Source organism: Rhinoraja longicauda, chromosome 17, assembly GCF_053455715.1.
Source record: "Rhinoraja longicauda isolate Sanriku21f chromosome 17, sRhiLon1.1, whole genome shotgun sequence".
NCBI classification, from domain to species: Eukaryota; Metazoa; Chordata; class Chondrichthyes; order Rajiformes; family Arhynchobatidae; genus Rhinoraja; species Rhinoraja longicauda.
Genome location: NC_135969.1, coordinates 351,077 through 372,552, shown reverse-complemented (window position 1 = coordinate 372,552; position 21,476 = coordinate 351,077). Strand labels below are relative to the sequence as shown.

Genomic DNA, 21,476 nt, shown 5'->3' with positions numbered 1-21,476 from the left:
GGGCGGGGTCCAGGAGCGGGGGCGGGGTCCAGGAGCGGGGTCTAGTTGCGGGGGCGGGGTCTAGGGGCGGGGTCCAGGAGCGGGGGCGGGGTCTAGGGGCGGGGTCCAGGAGCGGGGGCGGGGTCTAGGGGCGGGGTCCAGGAGCGGGGGCGGGGTCTAGGGGCGGGGTCCAGGAGCGGGGGCGGGGTCCAGGAGCGGGGTCTAGTTGCGGGGGCGGGGTCTAGGGGCGGGGTCCAGGAGCGGGGGCGGGGTCTAGGGGCGGGGTCCAGGAGCGGGGTCTAGGGGCGGGGTCCAGGAGCGGGGGCGGGGTCTAGGGGCGGGGTCCAGGAGCGGGGGCGGGGTCCAGGAGCGGGGTCTAGTTGCGGGGGCGGGGTCTAGGAGCGGGGGCGGGGTCTAGGGGCGGGGTCCAGGAGCGGGGGCGGGGTCCAGGAGCGGGGTCTAGTTGCGGGGGCGGGGTCTAGGGGCGGGGTCCAGGAGCGGGGGCGGGGTCTAGGGGCGGGGTCCAGGAGCGGGGGCGGGGTCTAGGGGCGGGGTCCAGGAGCGGGGGCGGGGTCTAGGGGCGGGGGTACGGAAGGCTTCGATGGCGCGGCTGTTGGGCCGGTTGCTGCGGGTCCGGGGCCCGCCCGTCGGTGTCGCGCGCGTCGGTGTCGGGGGCGCGCCCGCGGTCACGGCGGCGGAGCTCGCGGCCCGGTTGCGGCGGGAAGCGGAGTCTCAGGTAATGTCGTCCGGCCGGACCTGGGTGCGTCTGTTCCGTTCCTCCTTCCCCATCTGTTCTCCTTCCCCTCCGCTCTCCGCTCTCCCCCATCCCCATCTCTCCCCCCTCCTCTCCTTCTCCCCCACTCCACCTCCACCGTCTCCTCCCCCCACCCTGCTCTCTTCCCCATTCGCATCCCACCCTCCCCCCTTCCCCCTCCCTTCCAGCGCCCTCCTCCTCCCCTCCAGCGCCCTCCTCCCCCTCCCTCCCCCCTTCCTCCTCCCCCCTCCCCCTCCCTTCCTCCCCCCTCCTCCTCCCTTCCTCCCCCTTCCCCCTCCCTTCCAGCGCCCTCCTCCTCCCTTCCAGCGACCTCCCCCCTCCCCCTCCCTTCCTCCCCCCTCCTCCTCCCTTCCTCCCCCTTCCCCCTCCCTTCCAGCGCCCTCCTCCTCCCTTCCAGCGCCCTCCTCCTCCCTTCCAGCGACCTCCCCCTCCCCCTCCCTTCCCCCTCCCTTCCCCCTTCCCCCTCCCTTCCCCCTTCCCCCTCCCTTCCCCCTTCCCCCTCCCTTCCAGCGTCCTCCTCCTCCCTTCCAGCGACCTCCCCCTCCCTTCCCCCTTCCCCCTCCCTTCCCCCTTCCCCCTTCCCCCTCCCTTCCCCCTTCCCCCTCCCTTCCAGCGTCCTCCTCCTCCCTTCCAGCGACCTCCCCCTCCCTTCCCCCTTCCCCCTCCCTTCCCCCTTCCCCCTTCCCCCTCCCTTCCCCCTTCCCCCTCCCTTCCAGCGTCCTCCTCCTCCCTTCCAGCGACCTCCCCCTCCCCCTCCCTTCCCCCTTCCCCCTCCCTTCCCCCTTCCCCCTCCCTTCCCCCTTCCCCCTCCCTTCCCCCTCCCTTCCAGCGTCCTCCTCCTCCCTTCCTCTCCCTTTCAGCGCCCCCTCCCTCTCCCTCCCCCCTTCCCCCTCCCTTCCAGCGCTCTCCTCCTCCCTTCCCCTCCCTTCCAGCGCCCTCCTCCTCCCCTCCTCCCTTCCTCCTCCCTTCCAGCGCCCCCCTCCCCCTCCCTCCCCTCCTCCCTCCTCCCTTCCAGCGCCCTCCTCCTCCCCATCTCCCCTGACTCTCTGCTTTCTCTTTCCCACAGGGCAAGGAGGGGATGAGGGAGCCGCCCAGCGTCGGGCAGCAGCTGAGGAGACTGACCCGTTCCCTCCAAGGGGTCCACCCGAATGTGCTGGCCAAGGTGTTGAGGAAGGGGCTGCTCTTCCAGAGCCCAGACCTGGTGGTGGTGGATAAACCCTATGGGGTCCCGATGGAAGGTGAGGCAGGGCCAGGGCTTGGTTTACTCTGTGTGTGTCTGACCCAGGATTGTGGTTCAACAGGTGATACAATCAGCATGAAAGAAAGGCAGCGTTACGGTGATCCGGCCGCCACAGTGGCGTCGGCTGCAAACTCGTAGATGGAGTTGGAGTCAAAACATCATAAGAGATAGGAGTAGAATTAGCCCATTCGACCCATCAAGTCTACTCCGCCATTCAATCATGGCTGATCTATCTCTCCCTCCTAACCCCATTCTCCTGCCTTCTCAGAACCTGACACCTGTACAAATCAGGGATCTATTGATCTCTGCCTTAAAAATATCCACTCACTTGGCCTCCACAGCCTTCGGTGGCAATGAATTCCACAGATTCACCACTCTCTGACTAAAGAAATTTCTCCTCATCTCCATGCGAACAGAACGTCCTTTAATTCTGAAGTTACTTAGAGCAGCTTGTATTCCAGTCTACTCGGGAAAGGCAACTCTGGATTTGGCATTGTATAATGAACATTGTATAATTAACGTAAAGTATCCCCAGGAGGTAGTGACAATAATATGATAAAACCCAACCTGTAATTTGAACGGGAGATGATTAAATCAGATATGTCCATACTTCTGTTGAGTAAAGAAGCCTAGAGGCATAAGGGAAGAGCGGACTGACGCTGATTGAAAAGGGACTCTGGCAGGAATGACGGTGGAACAGCAATGGCAGGAATTTCTGGGAATAATTTGGAAGCACCAGGATCTTTTCATTCCAAAGAGGTAGAAAGATTCTAAAGGGAGAATGAGGTGACTGTGGGTGACAAAGAAAATCAAAGACAGCATAAAACTAAAAGGCATATAATTTTGCGAAAATTTGTGGGAAGCTTTTAAAAAAGCAACAGAAGGTAACTAAAAAAGCAATACGGGGAGAAAAGATAAAATATGAAAGTAAGTTAGCTACTCATATAAAAGAGAATAACAAAAGTTTCTTCAGAATATAAAGAGGAAGAGAGAGGTAAGGGTGGACATTGGACCACTGGAAAATGATGCTGGAGAAGTGATAATGGAGAATAAAGAAGCGGCAGATGAACTGAATAGATATTTTATGTCAGTGTCCACAGCGGATGACACTAGTAACGTGCCGGAAATTGAAGAGAGAGGGCAGAAGTTCATGGAGTGACGATTGCTATGGAGAAAATGCTTGGGAGGCTGAAAGGTCTGAAGGTTTATGTCATCTGGACCAGATGGACTACACCACAGGGTTCTGAAAGAGGTGGCTTCAGAGAACGTTCAGTTCAGTTTAGTTTATTGTCACGTGTACTGAGGTGCAGTGAAAAGATTTTCATTAGCGTTAGGGTTAACCAGTCAGCAGAAAGACAATACATGATTATAATCAAACATTTTATAGTGTATAAAATGAGGTAGATGGTAGTTCAGGAATACTCTCGAGTTGTCGTAGGATGATTCAGTTGCCTGATAACAACTGATGAAACTGTCCCTGAATCTGGAGGTGTGCGTTTTCTCACATTTGCCTGATGGGAGAGTGGAGAAGAGGTGTGACTCGTTCTTGTGGAGGTATTAGTCATGATCTTTCAAGTCATGATCTTTCAAGAATCAATAGAGTCAGGAGTGGTTCCAGAGGATTGGAAAATGACAAATTATACTCCACTGTTCAAGAAGGGAGTGCAGCAAAAGATTGGAAAGTATAGGCTGGTTGGCTTGACTTCAGTGGTTGGTGATATTTTGGAGTCTATTATAAAGGCTGAGGTTTCTGAGCACTTAGAAGCACACGATAAAATGGGCTGAAGTCAACATGGTTTTGTGCAGGGGCGATATTGTCTGACAAATCTGTTGGAAATCTTTGAGGAAGTAAATAACAGGATAGACAAGGCGAGTCATTGAATGTTTTTTACCTGGCTTTTCAGAAGGCCTTTGATAAGGAGGCTGCTCAAGAAGATGGGACCATAACATTAGAGGGGAGGAACATGGCAGGGTGGCAGAAGGAAAAGAGTGGGAATAAAGGGAGCTTTTTCTGGTTGGCTGCCAGTGACTAGCACTGTATGCAGGGGTCGGTGTTGTATATTCACATTGAATATGAATGATTAATGATTTGGATGAGTAAGTTAAAGGCCTTGCAGATAATATAAAGATAGATTGAAGTGCAGGTAGTGCAGAGAAAGCAAGACCTCTGCAGAAGGACTAGGACAGTCTGGGAAAGTGGGCAAAGAAGTGGCAAATGGGATACAGTAGCAAAGTGCGGAATCATGCATTTTGCTGGTAGGAATAAAGGTGTTTCTAAATGGGGAGTGGATTCGGAGGCTTTATAAGGCATTGGTCAGACCGCATTTGGAATATCGTGAGTAGTTTAGGGCCCCATAACTGAGGAAGAATGTGCTGACTTTGGAGAGGATCCAGAGGAGGTTGATGAGAACAATCCCAGGAATGAGTGTTTGACGGCACTGGGCCTGTACTCGCTGGAGTTTAGAAGGATGAAAGGGGACCTCACTGAAACTTACCGAACAATGAAAGGCCTGGATGGAGTGGATATGGAGAGGAAGTTTCCACTGGTGGGAGAATCTAAGACCAGAGGGCACAGCCTCAGAATAAAAGGACGTACCTAGAGAAAGATGAGGAGAAATTTGTTGAGTCAGAGGGCGGTGAATCTATGGATGTTTTTGTTACAGAAGGCTGTGGAGGCCAAACATTTGGGGATATTTTAAGGTGGAAATTGACAGCTACTTGATTCGTAGAGTTGTCAAAGGTTGTGGGGAAAAGGCAGAAGAATGGGGTTGAGGGGGAAAAATAGATCGGCCATGATTGAATGGCAGAGTAGACGTGATGGGCCGAATGTCCTAATACTGCTCCTATGGCTTATGAACATAAACACTTTTTGCCTGAACCCAGGAGTGTGTGCGTGCGTGACGGGACAGTGCCAAAGGCACTTCACTCTGTGTCTGACCCTGCACGTGTATGTGTGTGAGGGGCGGTGCAGAGTGAGCATCACTCTGTGTGAGGGGAGGGTGCAGAGTGAGCATCACTCTGTGTGAGGGGGTGGTGCAGAGTGAACATCACTCTGTGTGAGGGGATGGTGCAGAGTGAGCATCACTCTATGTGAGGGGACGGTGCAGAGTGAGCATCACTCTGTGTGAGGGGGTGGTGCAGAGTGAGCATCACTCTGTGTGAGGGGATGGTGCAGAGTGAGCATCACTCTATGTGAGGGGATGGTGCAGAGTGAGCATCACTCTGTGTGAGGGGAGGGTGCAGAGTGAGCATCACTCTGTGTGAGGGGAGGGTGCAGAGTGAGCATCACTCTGTGTGAGGGGAGGGTGCAGAGTGAGCATCACTCTGTGTGAGGGGACGGTGCAGAGTGAGCATCACTCTGTGTGTGAGGAGGCGGTGCAGAGTGAGCATCACTGTGTGTGAGGGGGTGGTGCAGAGTGAGCATCACTGTGTGTGAGGAGGCGGTGCAGAGTGAGCATCACTGTGTGTGAGGGGAGGGTGCAGACTGAGCATCACTCTGTGTGTGAGGGGAGGGTGCAGAGTGAGCATCACTCTGTGTGTGAGGGGAGGGTGCAGAGTGAGCATCACTCTGTGTGAGGGGGTGGTGCAGAGTGAGCATCACTGTGTGTGAGGGGAGGGTGCAGAGTGAGCATCACTCTGTGTGTGAGGGGAGGGTGCAGAGTGAGCATCACTCTGTGTGTGAGGGGAGGGTGCAGAGTGAGCATCACTGTGTGAGGGGGCGGTGCAGAGTGAGCATCACTGTGTGAGGGGACTGCAGAGTGAACATCACTCTGTGTGTGAGGGGAGGGTGCAGAGTGAGCATCACTCTGTGTGTGAGGGGAGGGTGCAGAGTGAGCATCACTCTGTGTGAGGTGACTGTGTGCAGGGAGGTTCGTGTGTGACGGGATGGTGTGGAGAGAGCTTTGCATGTGATGGGACAGTGGGTCTTATTGAAGGATTAATTTCTGCCTCTCTTCCCTCCCCCCGGTGCAGACTGCCCTGGCGGGGGCCCCAGTATCAGGGCAGCGTTGCCGGCACTGGCCCAGATGCTGTACGGGATGGGTGCAGGGTCCCTGCACCTCTGTCACTGGCTGGGCAAGGACACGAGTGGAGCGCTGCTCCTCGCCCCACACCCAGCCTCAGCCCGGGACGTCCAGCTGCAGCTCCGCACCCAGCGGCTGCTGCCCACCTTCTGGTGAGTGTCCGACCCCCTCCTCATCTCAGAAAACCCACGCCAGCACGAGGAGAATGTATAAAGTCTGTACAGACAGCACCCGTAGTCAGGATGGAACCCGAGTCTCCGGTACTGCAAGTGCTATAACGCAGCAACTCTACCTCCTCGCCACCGTTAATGGAGTTAAATGCCGATAAATGTGAGGTGTTGTATTTTGGGAAGTCTACCAGAACAGCACCTACACAGTTAATGGCAGTGTTGTAGAGTACAGGCGATCCAGGAGTGCAGACACAGACATCCTTGAAAAACGCAGCACAGATAGGGTGGTGAAGAAAGCTTTTGGCAAATTGACCTCATCGGTCAAGAGTATTGAGTATAGAAGTTGTGTTACGTTATTGTTGTGCGAGACATTGGTGAGGCCAAGGCTCTATGGCTCTGAGCATTCTGAGGCTCTATTCACAAAATGCTGGAGTAACTCAGCGGGTCAGGCAGCATCTCAGGGAGAAGGAATGGGTGACGTTTCGGGTCGAGACCTTTCTTCAGACTGATGTCAGGGGGGCGGGGCAAAGGAAGGATATAGGTGGTGACAGGAAGATAGAGGGAAAACTGGGAAGGAGGAGGGGAATAGAGGGACAGAGGAACTATCTAAAGTTGGAGAAGTCGATGTTCATACCACTGGGCTGCAAGCTGCCCAAGCGAAATATGAGGTGTTGCTCCTCCAATTTCCGGCGGGCCTCACTATGGCACTGGAGGAGGCCCATGACAGAAAGGTCAGACTGGGAGTGGGAGGGGGAGTTTAAGTGCTCAGCCACCGGGAGATCAGGTTGGTTAAGGCGGACTGGGCGAAGGTGTTGAGCGAAACGATCGCCAAGCCTGAGTTTGGTTTCGCCGATGTAGTTGACATCTAGAGCAGCGGATGCAATAGATGAGGTTGGAGGAGGTGCAGGTGAACCTCTGTCTCACCTGGAAGGACTGTTTGGGTCCTTGGATGGAGTTGAGGGGGGAGGTAAAGGGACAGGTGTTGCATCTCCTGCGGTTGCAGGGGAAAGTACCCGGCGTGCAGCGTAGGTTTACTAGGTTAATTCCCGGAATGGCGGGACTTTCATATGTTGAAAGACTGGAGCGACTAGGCTTGGATACACTGGAATTTAGAAGGATGAGAGGAGATCTTATCGAAACGTATAAGATTATTAAGGGGTTGGACACGTTAGAGGCAGGAAACATGTTCCCAATGTTGGAGGAGTCCAGAACAAGGGGCCACAGTTTAAGAATAAGGGGTAGGCCATTTAGAACTGAGATGAGGAAAAACCTTTTCAGTCAGAGAGTTGTGAATCTGTGGAATTCTCTGCCTCAGAAGGCAGTGGAGGTCAATTCTCTGAATGCATTCAAGAGAGAGCTGGATAGAGCTCTTAAGGATAGCGGAGTCAGGGGGTATGGGAAGAAGGCAGGAACGGGGTACTGATTGAGAATGATCAGCCATGATCACATTGAATGGCGGTGCTGGCTCGAAGGGCCGGATGGCCTCCTCCTGCACCTATTGTCTATTGTCTATTGGGATGGGGTGGTTTGGGCAGGAAGGGACGAGTGGATCAGGGAGTTATGGAGGGAGCGTTCTCTGCGGAACGCAGAAAGGGGAGGGGATGTGGGCAGTGGCGGGGTCCCGTTGTAGGTGACGGACGAGAGGGATTCTGTCCTTGTTACGAATGGGGAGAGGGGGAGCCTACTCCTGCACCTATTGTCTATTGTTTATTCCTACTCCTTGTTTTCTGTCTACCAACCAATTCTCTACCCATGTCAATACCCTACCCCCAATACCATGTGCTCTAATTTTACTCACCAATCTCAGGTGTGGGACCTTATCAAAGACTTTCTGAAAGTCTAAAGGGCACTCTTTTAGAAAGAAGGTGAGAAGGAACTTCTTTAGTCAGAGGGTAGTTAATCAGTGGAACTCACTGTCAAAGAGGGTTGTGGAGGCCAAGTCAGTGGATATTTTTTAGGCAGAGATAGACAAATTCTTGATTGGAATGGGGGTCATGGGTTATGGGGAGAATGCAGGAAAGTGGGATAAGGAGGCAGAGATTAGCCATCATTGAATTCCACTCGTATAACTTGTAAACTTTTAAGGCCGCATTTGGAATATTGTGTTTATTTTTCTCACCCTGTGATGAGAAGGATGTTGTCAAGCTGGAAAAGGTGTGGAGGAGATTTAGGGAAATGCTGCCAAGACTCGAGGGCCAGCGCTATAGGGAGAGGTTGAGCAGGCTGGGACTTTACAACTTGGAACGCAGAAGGATCAGGGGTGATCTTATAGATGTGTATAAGATAATGAGGGGAATAGAAACGGTAAATACACAGTATTTCACCAATTGTAGGTAAATAAAGAACCAGATGAAATGGAAAAGGTGAGGGGAAAGATTTAATGCGAACCTGAGGGATAACATTTTCATACAGAGAGTGGTGGGTGTGTGGAATGAGATGCCGCAGGAGGTAGTTGAGGCCAAAACTATAACAACAGTTCAGTTTCAGTTTAGTTTATTCGCAAATGCTTTGGCTTTGGTGTCTTTGGCGAGGAGGCTGAGGCGAGGAGACTACTGAGAGTTGATTTAAATTTAACGTTTAAGTCACAAAGTTTGGTTTAAGTTAACTTAAATTAAGGGTTGGGTCATGGCAGAACAGCTGTGCACTGATGGTCAGCTCCTCCTGTGCAATGTGGGAGATCAGGGATGCTTTCTGTGTCCTTGACGACTGTGTGCGGGAAGTGGGTCCAGCTGCAGCCCCTTGCAAGCCGCATGGTGGCGCTGGAGCAGCGCGCGGATGCACTTTACAGCATCCACGATGCTGAGGGTGTCGTGGATAGCACCTTTAGTGCATTGGTCATACCACAGGTGAAGGTTGCTCAGGCAGAGAGGGATTGGATGCCCAAGAGAAGGCAGGAGTCCCCAAAACATATCTACCCTTTCGGATGGTGTTGGCTTATCAGGGGATGGCAGCAGCAGCCAAGTTCATGGCATCATGGAGGGCTTTGCTGCGCAGGAGGGAGGGAAAAAGAGTGGGAGAGCTGTCGTGTTAGGGGATGCCATTGCAAGGGGAATTGATAGGCGTTTCTGCGCTCACAAAAGAGACTCTAGGTTGGTATGGTGCCTCCCTGGTGCTCGGGTCAAGGATGTCTCTGAGCGGCTGCAGGGCATTCTGCAGGGCGAGCACGAACAGCCAGTTGTTGTGCTGCACGTAGATACCAACGACATAGCAGGTAGAAAATGGGATGGGGTCCTATAATGAATGTGAAGTTATCCACTTTGGTGGCAAGAACAGGAAGGCAGATTATTATCTGAATGGTGTCAGATTAGGAAAAAGGGAGATGCAACGAGACCTGGGTGTCCTTGTACATCAGTCACTGAAAGTAAGCATGCAGGTACAGCAAGCAGTGAAGAAAGCAAATGGCATGTTGGCCTTCATCATGAGAGGATTTGAGTTTAGGAGCAAGGAGGTCCTATTGCAGTTGTGCACGGCCCTGGCGAGACCACACCTGGAATATTGTTTGCAGTTTTGGTCTCCTAATTTGAGGAAGGACATTCTTGCTATTGAGGGAGTGCAACTTAGGTTCACCAAGTTAATTCCCGGGATGGAGGGACTGACATATAATGAAAGAATGGGTCGACTGGACTTGTATTCACTGGAATTTCGAAGGATGAGGGGATCTTATAGAAACATTTTAAATTCTTAAGAGATTGGACAGGCGAGATGGATTGTTGGGGGAGTCCAGAACCAGGGGTCACGGCTTAGGAACAAGGGGAGGCCATTTTGGATTGAGATGAAGAAAAACTTTTTCACCCAAAGAGTTGTGAATCTGTGGAATTCTCTGCCACAGAAGGTAGTGGAGGCCAAATCAACTGGATGTTCTCAAGTGAGAGTTAGATATATCACTTTGGGATAACGGAATCAAGAGGGTATGGTGTGAAAGCAGGAACGGGGTACTGATTTTGGATGATCAGCCATGATCATATTGAATGGCTGTGCTGGCTCGAAGGGGCGAATGGCCTATTTCTGCACCTATTTTCTATGTTTCTATGTACTGAGGTACAGTGAAAAACTTTTGAAAACTGTTAACCAGTCAGCAGAAACACAATACATGATTACAATCGATCCATGTACAGTGTATAGATGCATGATAAGGGAATAACAATAATAGTGTAAGGTAAAGCCAGCAAAGTCGGGTCAAGTATAGTCCAAGGGTCATCAAAGAGGTTGATAGAGGTTCAGCATTGCTCTCTGGCGTGGTTATGTAGTTTCCTGATAACAGCTGGGAACAAACTGTCCCCGAATCTGGTGAGTTTTTACACTTCTATACCATTTGCCTGATGGTGGAGGGGAGAAGAGGGAGTGGGCATGGTGTGACTCATCCTAGATTATGTTGCTGGCCTTGCCGATGCAGCATGAGGTATAAATGGAGTCAATGGAAGGGAGGTTGGGTTGTGTGATGGTCTCGTCTGTGTCCACAATTTCTTGAAGTCTTGGTTGGAGCTGTTCCCAAACCAAAATAAACATTTCAAAGACATTTGGACGAGTTGGCTAGCAAAGGTCTTGATGGATATGGGCTAAAGACGGGCAAATGGAACTCGTTTACGTGGGGCCTCTTGGTCAGCATGCTCGAGATGTGTCCGTACTGTATGACTCTAAACGTGCTGTAAATGATCAGTTATCAGTAAAGCACACCATGGTAGTGCAAAACCCACAGTGCATAGAGTCACCACAGCAGTGCAAAGTCCGTCCCAGTTGGGTGCTGAGGTGGGGTGAGGTTAGTGTTGTGCAGTGTGGTTCAAGAGCTTGGTGGTTGTTGGGAAGCGGCTGTTGTTGAACCTGGACCTCATGGTTCGCAGGCCCTGCACCATCTTCCTGACAGTATCAGCAATAGGAGAGCGTGGCCAGCAGGGCAGTGGAGTCGTTCATGGAGTCGGAGTCACAAGGAGTCGCAGTCGGGTGTTTAGGGTATCTATAGCTCTGGTGGCCACGGTGCTGTGGGTCTTTGGAGATATTGGCTGCCTTTTAGAGGCAGTGTCCCATGTAGATCCCTTCAATGGTGGGGAGGTCAGTATGTAATGGACCGAGCAGTGTCCACCACTCTGTGTACCCTCTAGATTCCCTTGATGGTGGGGACGTCCGTATGTGATGGACCGGGTAGTGTTCACCACTCTCTGTGGCCTCCTGTTGGTGGGTAGGTCAGTACATGATGGACCAGGCAGTGCCCACCACTCTAGCCTCCTGTAGATCCCTGAGCCTGTAGCCATGCTCTTCCTGCCGCGAGCACTGACCCTCCCTGTGTCTCCCCCCAGGGTGGTGACAGTGGGGGTCCCGGCGCCGTGGGAAGGAGTGATTGACATCCCCCTGGTGGAGCGGGAGGCCAGCAGGCCCAGGAACCACTTCAAGGTCAGGATCACACGTAAAGCACACACAAAGCCAGCATGGAATGCACACATTAATCACGCACAAATTACACAAAAAGCTGCAGTAACTCAGCGGGACAGGCAGCACTCAGGAGAGAAGGAATGGGTGACGTTTCAGGTCGAGACCCTTTGACAGACTGAAAGTCACGAGAAAGGGGAACGAGAGATATAGACGATGATGTGGATAGGGTGGTGAAGAAGGCGTTTGGTATGCTTGCCTTTATAAATCAGAGCATCGAGTATAGAAGTTGGGATGTAATGTTGAAATTGTACAGGGCATTGGTGAGGCCGAATCTGGAGTATGGTGTGCAGTTCTGGTCGCCAAATTATAGGAAGGATGTCGACAAAATGGAGAGGGTACAGAGGAGATTTACTAGAATGTTGCCTGGGTTTCAGCACTTGGGCTACAGAGAGAGGTTGAACAGGTTGGGTCTTTATTCTTTGGAGCGTAGAAGGTTGAGGGGGGACTTGATAGAGGTTTTTAAAATTTTGAGAGGGACGGACAGAGTTGACGTGGGTAGGCTTTTCCCTTTGAGAGTGGGGAAGATTCCAACAAGGGGACATAGCTTCAGAATTGAGGGACAAAGGTTTAGGGGTAACATGAGGGGGAACTTCTTTACTCAGAGAGTTGTGGCTGTATGGAATGGGCTTCCGGTGGAAGTGGTGGAGGCTGGCTCGATTTTATTATTTAAGAGTAAATTGGATAGGTATATGGATAGGAGGGGATTGGAGGGTTATGGTCTGAGTGCAGGTAGATGAGACTAGGTCAGGGAGAATGGTCGGCGTGGACTGGTAGGGCCGGACAGGCCTGTTTCCATGCTGTAATTGTTATATGTTATATGTTAAGTAGAGGGAGAGAGATCAATGAATGAAAGATATGCAAAAGGTTTACCGTCGTGACGTTTGTGCATATCTTTCATTCATTGTTCTCTATCCCTCTCCACATCATGATCCATATCTCTCGTTTCCTCTCCCGTGACTGTCATATGACCTGATAACCTAATTATTCAGGAATTACACAAATCATACAAATTACACACACATCGCACATAAATTACACGCAAATAACTCCGAAATCACACCTCAATTACTCTCAAATCACACGGTAATCACTCTTCAATTATGCATAAATCATATAAATTATAGTAATATTGTTAAAGATTAGTCATGAATCACAAACAAATCACATACAAGCCATACGTAAAGCATGCAGAAATTATAGCAAATCCTCACAACATACAATGATCACACAGATTACACGTAAATCACACACAAGCATCCTATCCTCTCCCGAGATGCTGCCTGACCTGCTGAGTTACTCCAGCATTTTGTGAATAAAAACCTTCGATTTGTACCAGCATCTGCAGTTATCTTCTTATACTATCCCATGACACACACTCCCGGGGTCAGACACACAGCGTGAAGCTCCCTCCGTTCCGTCTCACACACACACACACTCCCCTCCTTCTCTCCCTCCCCACCCTCCCCCCCCCCTCTCCCCCTCCCTCCCTCCCTCTCTCTCTCTACCCCTCTCTCTACCACTCTCTACCCCTCTCTCTACCCCTCTCTACCCCTCTCTCTCTACCCCTCTCTCTCTACCCCTCTCTCTCTACCCCTCTCTCTCTACCCCTCTCTCTCTACCCCTCTCTCTACCCCTCTCTCTCTACCCCTCTCTCTCTACCCCTCTCTCTCTACCCCTCTCTCTCTACCCCTCTCTCTCTACCTCTCTCTCTCTCTCCACCTCTCTCTACTACCTCTACCTCTCTCTCTCTCTCTACCTCTACCTCTCTCTACCTCTACATCTCTCTACTCTGCCTCTACCTCTGCCTCTACCTCTACCTCTCTCTCTACCTCTACCCCTCTCTACTACCCCTCTACCCCCCGCTACCCCTCTACCTCTCTCTTTCTCTCTCAACCCCCCTTATCTCTCACTGTCTCTCTCTCAACCCGCCTCTCTCTCACTCTCTCTCAACCCGACTTTCTCTCTCAACCCCCCTCTCTCTCTCTCTGAACCTCTCTCCCTCCCTCCCTGAACCTCTCTCTCTCTCTCTCTCTCAGATGGCTCTGGCTCCTCGGTTGCGAGTGGGAGAGGCGGGGAGGGAGCTGGTGAGTGTGGGTGCCGATCGCTCTGCGTCGCCGGCTCTGACACGTTACAGGGTGCTGGCGTCCGCTGGTCCCGTGGCCTTGGTGGAAGTGCAGCCATTCACAGGTGGGTCCCCACCACGTGTGGGCGGGAGGAGTGGGGGTGATCCGTGGTGGTGCAGTAGGGAGAGGATATTGCAGAGACGCTCAGGGGTGTAGGGGCCGAGGGGTGACAGAGACGGGGTGGGGAGTAGGGGCTGGAGGGGTTACAGAGACGGCCAGGGGTGATGGGGCCGGAGTGGTGACAGAGACGGGGACGGGTTACAGAGAAGGGGTGGGAGGGGTTACAGAGACGAGGAGGGGTTACAGAGACGGGGTAGGGAGTAGGTGCTGGAGGGGTTACAGAGACGTGGAGGGGTTACAGAGACGGGGAGGGGTTACAGAGATGGGGAGGGGTTACAGAGATGGGGAGGGGTTACAGAGACGGGGAGGGAGGGGTTACAGAGACGGGGAGGGAGGGGTTACAGAGACGGGGAGGGGTTACAGAGATGGGGAGGGGTTACAGAGACGGGGAGGGGTTACAGAGACGGGGAGAGAGGGGTTACAGAGACGGGGAGGGAGGGGTTACAGAGACGGGAGGGAGGGGTTACAGAGACGGGGAGGGAGGGGTTACAGAGACGGGGAGGGAGGGGTTACAGAGACGGGGAGAGAGGGGTTACAGAGACGGGGAGGGGTTACAGAGACGGGGAGGGGTTACAGAGACGGGGAGGGGTTACAGAGACGGGGTGGGGTTACAGAGACGGGGAGGGGTTACAGAGACGGGGAGGGAGGGGTTACAGAGACGGGGAGGGGTTACAGAGACGGGGAGGGAGGGGTTACAGATGGGGAGGGAGGGGTTACAGAGACGGGGAGGGAGGGGTTACAGAGACGGGGTGGGGTCCATGGGAAAGGGAGACTGCCCCCGGTGTGACCCTCTCCCTCTCTCTCTCTCCCCCAGGCGTGAGGCACCAGGTGCGGGTACACATGGCCCAGGCTCTGGGCTGCCCCCTCCTCGGTGACCACAAGTACTCTCGCTGGAACAGCCTGGAGCCGCAGGTGGGTGACGGGGAGGAGGGTGGAAGGGGGTGTTGGGAAAGGGGCAGGAGGGGTGGGGGGTGGGAGGGAGGGAGGTCGGGTCTGGTGTGAAGGGGGTCGTGGATCGGTCAGCAGGGGTCAGGGGTTGTTGGGTGGGTCAGTCGAGGTGGGGGTCAGGGGTCAGATCTCGGTGGGTCAGGGGACAAATCTCGGTGCGTCGAGGGTCAGATCTCAATGGGTCAGGGGTCTGATCTCGGTGGGTCAGGGGTCAGGTCTTGGTGGGTTAGGGGTCAGATCTCGGTGGGTCAGGGGTCAGACTTTGGAGAGTCGGGGGTCAGATCTTGTTTAGTCTGGGGTCTCTCTCTCCACCCACTAACCCCCTCCTCTCTCCTCTCCTCTCCCCACAGACTCTCCCCGTGCGGCTGCTGAACCTCTTGAGTCTCTCTCAACCGCAGGCCCGGGACCTGGGCCTCCACCTGCACTGCCGACGGCTCCTCCGCTCCCCCGAGACCCCACCCCCACCCCCCCTCCCCCACCGCCTCCCCCCACCCCCTGCACACTTCCTGCGCTCCCTCAGGAAGCTGCGGCTCCACCTCCCCCGAGTGGTCGGAGCCTCAGAGACAGACTGACGGGGATGGGGGGGGGGGGGAGGGGGAATGATTCAACCGCTGCACACGTCTCCTCTCCACTCCTCCCCCACCCCCCTCCCTCGAGTGGACAGACTCACGGAGACAGACTGACGGGGAGGGGGGAGAGAATGATACCCCCAGGTCGGCCTCCTCCGCCCCCCACCCACCACCTCCACCCCTCCCCTGACACAAGAGGACAGACCCTCTGAAACAGACTGACGGGGGAGGGGGGGAGAGAATGATTCAGCCCCAGGACGGGCCACAAGGACTCCCCTCCCCCTCTCCCCTAGATCTCCCCCAGAGGACAGACCCCCCCCCCCGAGACAGACTGACAGGAGGGGGGTAGAGAATGATTCACCTTTACGACGGGCCAGGAGTCTCCTCTCGCATCCCAGCCTGGAGAAGGATTGGAGCGGGGAGGGGGGGGGGGGGGGAGAATGATTGGCCACCTCCAACCCCCAGAAGAGACAGACTGCAGTGACTTTCCTCCACCGCCCTCCCTCCCTCCACCCTCAGCCATTGCTGGAGAACTGAGAAGGGAGGGGTGGGGAGAGAACGATTCCCCTTCAACCGCACAGCACAGACTCCTCTTCCCCTCTCCCTCCACCCTCACATCAAACATCGCTGGAGGATTTGGGGCGGGGGGGGGATAGACTGATTCACAAACCACAGGGACTTCTCTGCCCTCCTCTCCCTCCTTCCCCCTCTCCAAGTCTTTGCTGGAGGATCAGGGAGTGAACGATGCTTCCAAGATGGCGCCCAACACAGGCGACTATTTGTGTGCTGGCCGTAGAAGCAGGTTCACAATCACATATTACAATCGCCCCACACTCTTAAAATCTACTCCCACAGCAACAATTCTTCTTTCTTTACCTTGCAATAAACCTTTATCATGTGTCCATGCATTGTAAATGGCTCAATTGTATTAATGCGTTGTCATTCTGCTGACTGGTTGGCACGCAACGAAAGCTGTTCATTGTACCTCGGTACACGCGACAATAAACTAAAGTGAATGTAACGATGGAATAAAGGGGTGAGCTGTCAGACAGGCGTGTGGTGGGTCCATGGGGGGGGGTGGGGGTGGGGAGGGGAGTTCACTCACCACCACCGGTGCACGGGGAATCCTCAGCATCACTGGCACAGCAAGTGGGCAACACCCACGGTCATATGCAGGTGGGGTGCATAAATCATGCAAATGGTGCATAGGTCATGCATGTGCTGCATAAATCATGCAAATGGAGCATAGTTCATGCATGTGCTGCAGAAATCATGCAAATGGAGCATCGTTCATGCATGTGCTGCATAAATCATGCAAATGGAGCATAGGTCATGCATGTGCTGCATAAATCATACTAATGGAGCATTGTTCATGAATGTGCTACATAAATCATGCAAATGGCGCATCGTTCATACAAATAGGGCATAAATGATGCAAATGATGCATCATTCATGCAAATAGAGCATGAATCATGCATGTGCTGCATAAATTGTACATGTCATCTGGGCTGCACGGTGGCTCAGCGGTAGAGTTGCTCCCTGACCACGCCCATTGGGCCCTAACCTCTCCTGCATTGGTCCAGCACTCTCTCCTCCCCCACTCTTCTCGCCCACTCCCCCACTCCATCCCCTTCAACTCCCTTCATCACCACCTCCTTCCCTCCCCCCAACTCCATCCCACTCAACCCCCCCTTATCAGCACCTGCTCCCCCCCGCCCTTCACCCACTCCATTCCTCCTTAACTCACCTCCGCCCCCCCACTCCATCCACCCTCAACCCCCCTGGGACGTAAGTGGAAGCATGGTAGGTCGGCGAGCATTTGTATTGGATCGATGGACCCCAACAGCGCACGCGTGGACTGACATCGAAAACGCAGCTCGTCCTCCCGGGGGTGGGGGGCATTTATTAAAGTCAGCAGCAGCTTGGCGGCTCAGCAGCCCCCCCCCCCTTTGGCCATCACTGGTGGGTCCCGCCCCTGGCGGTCATCGTGAGGCCCCCCTCCCTCATTTGCCGCCACTCCCATCACTACAGGGGTGGCCAATTGTGACGTCAAACGCTGAACACGGCCAGCGTAAGTTTAAAAGTTAATTTTTAAACTTTAAAATGTCTGTAACTTTAAAAATATAAGACCAATTTGAATGAAACTTGCATTAAGGTGACTCCAGGGCAATGGTGAGTAAGGTGGGCCTACAATCGTGGTGCTATCGTGTGATGGAGGCACAAAGATGAGGCAGGATCCAACAAGCAGATAGTTTTAGTAATATAGATAAATTGGTGTGAAAATAGTGTGAAAACTGCACATATATCATTGATCCCAGGGATCAATCTCGTGAACCTACGCTGCACTGCCTCAATTACAAGGATGTCCTTCCTCAAATTTAGAAGACCAAAACTGTACACAATACTCCAGATGTGGTCTTACAACTGCAGAAGAATTCTTTACTCCTATACTGAAATCCTCTCGTTATGAAGGCCTACATGCCATTATCTTTCTTCACTGCCTGCTGTACCTGCACGCCAACTTTCAGTGACTGGTGTACAAGGACACCCAGGTCTTGCTGCACTTCCCCCTTACCTAACCTGACACCACTGAGATAATAATCTGCCTCCTTGTTGCCGCCAAAGTGGATAACCTCATCTTTATCTATATTATACTGCATCTGCCACGCATCTGCCCACTCACTCAACCTGTCCAGGTCACCCTGCAACCTCCTAACATTCCCTTCACAGTTCACACTGCCACCCAGCTTTGTGTTACCTGCAAATTTCCTAGTGTTACTTCTAATTCCTTCGTCCAAATCATTAATATATATGGTGAATAGTTGCGGCCCCAACACCGAGCCTTGCGGCACTCCACTCGCGACATCCTGCCATTCTGAAAAGGACCCGTTTTGTAGAGTCGCAGGTAGATAGGGTGGCCAAAAAAGCTTTTGGCACCATGGCCTTCATCAGTTAGAGTATTGAGTATAGACGTTGGGAGGTCATGTTGCAGTTGTATAAGACATTCCTGAGGCCGCCTTTAGAGTATTATGTTCTGTTCTGGGCACCATGTTATAGGAGAGATGGTGTCAAGCTGGAAAGGGTACACGGCACAGTGGCGCAGCGGTAGAGTTTCTGCCTTACAGTGCTAGCAGCAGCGGAGACCCGGGTTCGATCCCGACTATGGGTGCTGTCAGTACATAGTTTGTACGTTCTCCCTGCGCGTTGGTTTTATGGTAAATGGCTTGGTAAATGTAAAATTGTCCCTTGTGTGTGTAGGATAGTGTTAATTTGCAGGGACCGCTGGTCAGCGCGGGGGCCTGTATCTCGAAACGATCTCTAAATTAAACAAAGAGAAGATTTGCGAGGATGTTGCCAGGATGAGTAGGCCGAGTAGGTTGGACTCTATTTCTTGGAGCGCAGGAGGATGAGGGGTGATCTTATAGAGGTGTACAAAATCATGAGAGGAATAAATTGCGTAGACGCACAGAATCCCTTGCCCAGAGTAGGGGAATCGAGGGCCAGAGGACATAGGTTCAAGGTGAAGTGGAAACGATTTAATAGGAACTTCAGGGGTAGCTTTTTCACACAAAGTGTGGTGGGTGTATGGAACAAACTGCCAGAGGAGGCAGTTGGGACTGGGACTATCCCAACGTTTAAGAAACGGTAAGACAAGTACATGGATAGGACAAGTTTGGAGGGATATTTGACCCGCTGGTGGGACTAGTATAGTTGGACATGTTGGCCGATATGGGCAAGTTGGGCCGAAGGGCCTGTTTCCACAACGTATCACACTATGACTATTACTCTATGAGAAGTAGTCCAGTGAATGTGAGAGGGTTTTTTTGTGGGTGTGTGTGTGTGTGATGGTGGGTGTGGGGTTGTGGCTGTATGTGTGGGATGTGTGAGGTGGGGTGGTGGTATATGTGGGGTGGTGAGTGTGTGTGGTGGAGTGGGTGTGGGGATTGGCGGTGGGTGTGTGTGTGATGGTCTACTGTGAGGTGGGGTGGTGGTATATGTGGGGTGGTGAGTATGTGGTGTGGTGAGTATGTGGGGTGGAGTGGGTGAGGTGGGTGAAGTGGGGTGGTGCGTATGTATGGTGTGCTATTGGGCGGTGTGTGATGGTGTGTGTGTGTGTGTGTGCAGTTGGGGGAATCCAAGCTAATAGTGTCAATGCAAATAAATCCACTCGCTTTCTCAGGTAACTTGCTGATATAGGTGACCATTGGAAATAGACTGCAGTTGACACAACACTTGGTGGTGCTGTTGACAATGGGGAGGGTTGTCTTGGGTACAGGATGATGGTGATTTATTGGAAAAATAGTTTGAGCAATGGCGATGGAATGTAATCCTGATACTTCCTATGTGTGTCGCGCCTTTTAGTTCTCCGTGACTGTGAGCTGATTCACTGAGGGAGGATCAACAACGGTGGAACATCCTTTGGGCCTGAGATAGCCGGGAATCACCCACACACCCACCACCAACATTTGGGATGTTAAATGTAAGCAGAGAGTATACTATGGCGAGTCTGGAGGCTCGTTCTTTGTTGAAGAAGTTTATTGTGACAGCAATATTCGATCACAAAGTTTACTTAACGAGATTACAGACAACCATTAATACTAACTGTTCACTTCGAAGAAGTCTCCCAACTGACTCTTTTGGGCGCCAAAACCACATGTGACGACGCTGTCCAATCAGCGGTCTCACTCCCTGGACCAATCCTTACGGTCGCACCCACACGTGATCTTGCTGGCCAATCTGAGGGTTCGACACCTGGGACCACTCTCTATGGTCGCTACATGACCCCCCCCCCCCAGAACCCGAGGTAAGGAACCTAGCAGGGAGCCGGATTTCGCGACCAGAACGAGTAAGGAGAGGGGCAGCCGGAACCACAGGAGCGGGGAGTCCTGGACTGGGTGGAACTGCAGGAGCAGGGGGTCCGGGACCGGGTGGAACTGCAGGAGGACGGCCTCGCCGAGGCGGTTGGCCGACCAGGACAGGGCTGTCCGGATCCAAGTGCGCAGGTTTAAGCCTGGACACCGAGACGAGCTCACTCCTGCCGCCCACGTCTAAGGTGAAGGTGACCGTCCCTTTACGCAAATCCCGGAACGGCCCTTCATAGACCCTCTGCAACGGGGAATGATGGGCATCCCTACGCAGAAATACAAACTCACAGTCCTTCAAGGCAGGCGGTTCATGCACCATGAGACACCCATGACGCGAATTCGGAACCGGAGCCAGGGAACCGACGCGTGCCCGGAGTGATGCTAAAACCGATGGAACTGAAGGCAGCTGACCAGAGGACTCCGGCAGCAAATCTCCGGGTACTCGAAGTGGCGAGCCATATACTAGTTCCGCGGACGAAGCACCGAGATCCTGCTTAGGAGCGGTCCGGATGCCCAAAAGGACCCAGGGAAGTTGGTCTACCCAGTCCGGGCCCTCCAGCCTCGCACTGAGGGCCGCCTTGAGTTGTCGGTGGAACCTCTCCACGAGCCCATTAGCCTGAGGGTGGTACGCCACGGTGTGTTGCAATCGGGAGCCGTACAGCTCTGCTAGCGTGGCCCAGAGGGTAGAGGTGAACTGGGATCCCCTGTCGGTGGTAATAACAGACGGAACCCCGAAACGGGCCACCCAATGGAGGGCCAGGGCCCTGGCACAAGAGGCAGCGGAGGTATCTGACAATGGGAAAGCCTCCGGCCACCGGGTGAACCGATCTACAACCGTGAGCAGATGGGTGTAGCCCCGGGAGGAAGGTATAGGTCCGACTAAATCCACATGAATATGGAAAAAACGGACCGCTGTGACCGCAAACTCTTGTACAGGGGGCTGGACATGGCGATGGACTTTAGCGGTCTGGCAGGGAATGCAGGAACGGGCCCAAGCAGCTACCTGCTTTCGCAGGCCATGCCACACAAACCGAGCGGCTACTAAGGCAGAGGTGGAGCGGATGGACGGGTGCGCCAGCCCGTGAATGGCATCAAACACCCGGCGCTGAAGGGAGGGCGGCACTACCGGCCTGGGACGGGGAAAGGAAACATCACACCAGACTTTTGTGCCCGCCGGCCCGCAGGCCACCTGAGCCAACTTCAACCCTGAAGTGGCGGACTGGTATGCCAAGGCGGTGTCC

At 53.5% G+C, this 21,476-nt stretch overlaps 1 protein-coding gene across 1 annotated transcript; it reads left to right on the top strand.

Annotated features, from left to right (window-relative positions):
* Positions 1–568: 568 nt before the first annotated feature.
* Positions 569–16,272, top strand: LOC144601571 (pseudouridylate synthase RPUSD4, mitochondrial-like). Its single transcript, XM_078413773.1, has 7 exons — positions 569–715; positions 1,821–1,992; positions 5,967–6,168; positions 11,478–11,571; positions 13,647–13,797; positions 14,668–14,765; positions 15,152–16,272. The coding sequence occupies exons 1-7, from the start codon at positions 581–583 to the stop codon at positions 15,371–15,373; spliced, it is 1,074 nt and encodes a 357-aa protein (XP_078269899.1). The 5' UTR covers positions 569–580; the 3' UTR covers positions 15,374–16,272.
* Positions 16,273–21,476: the final 5,204 nt, after the last annotated feature.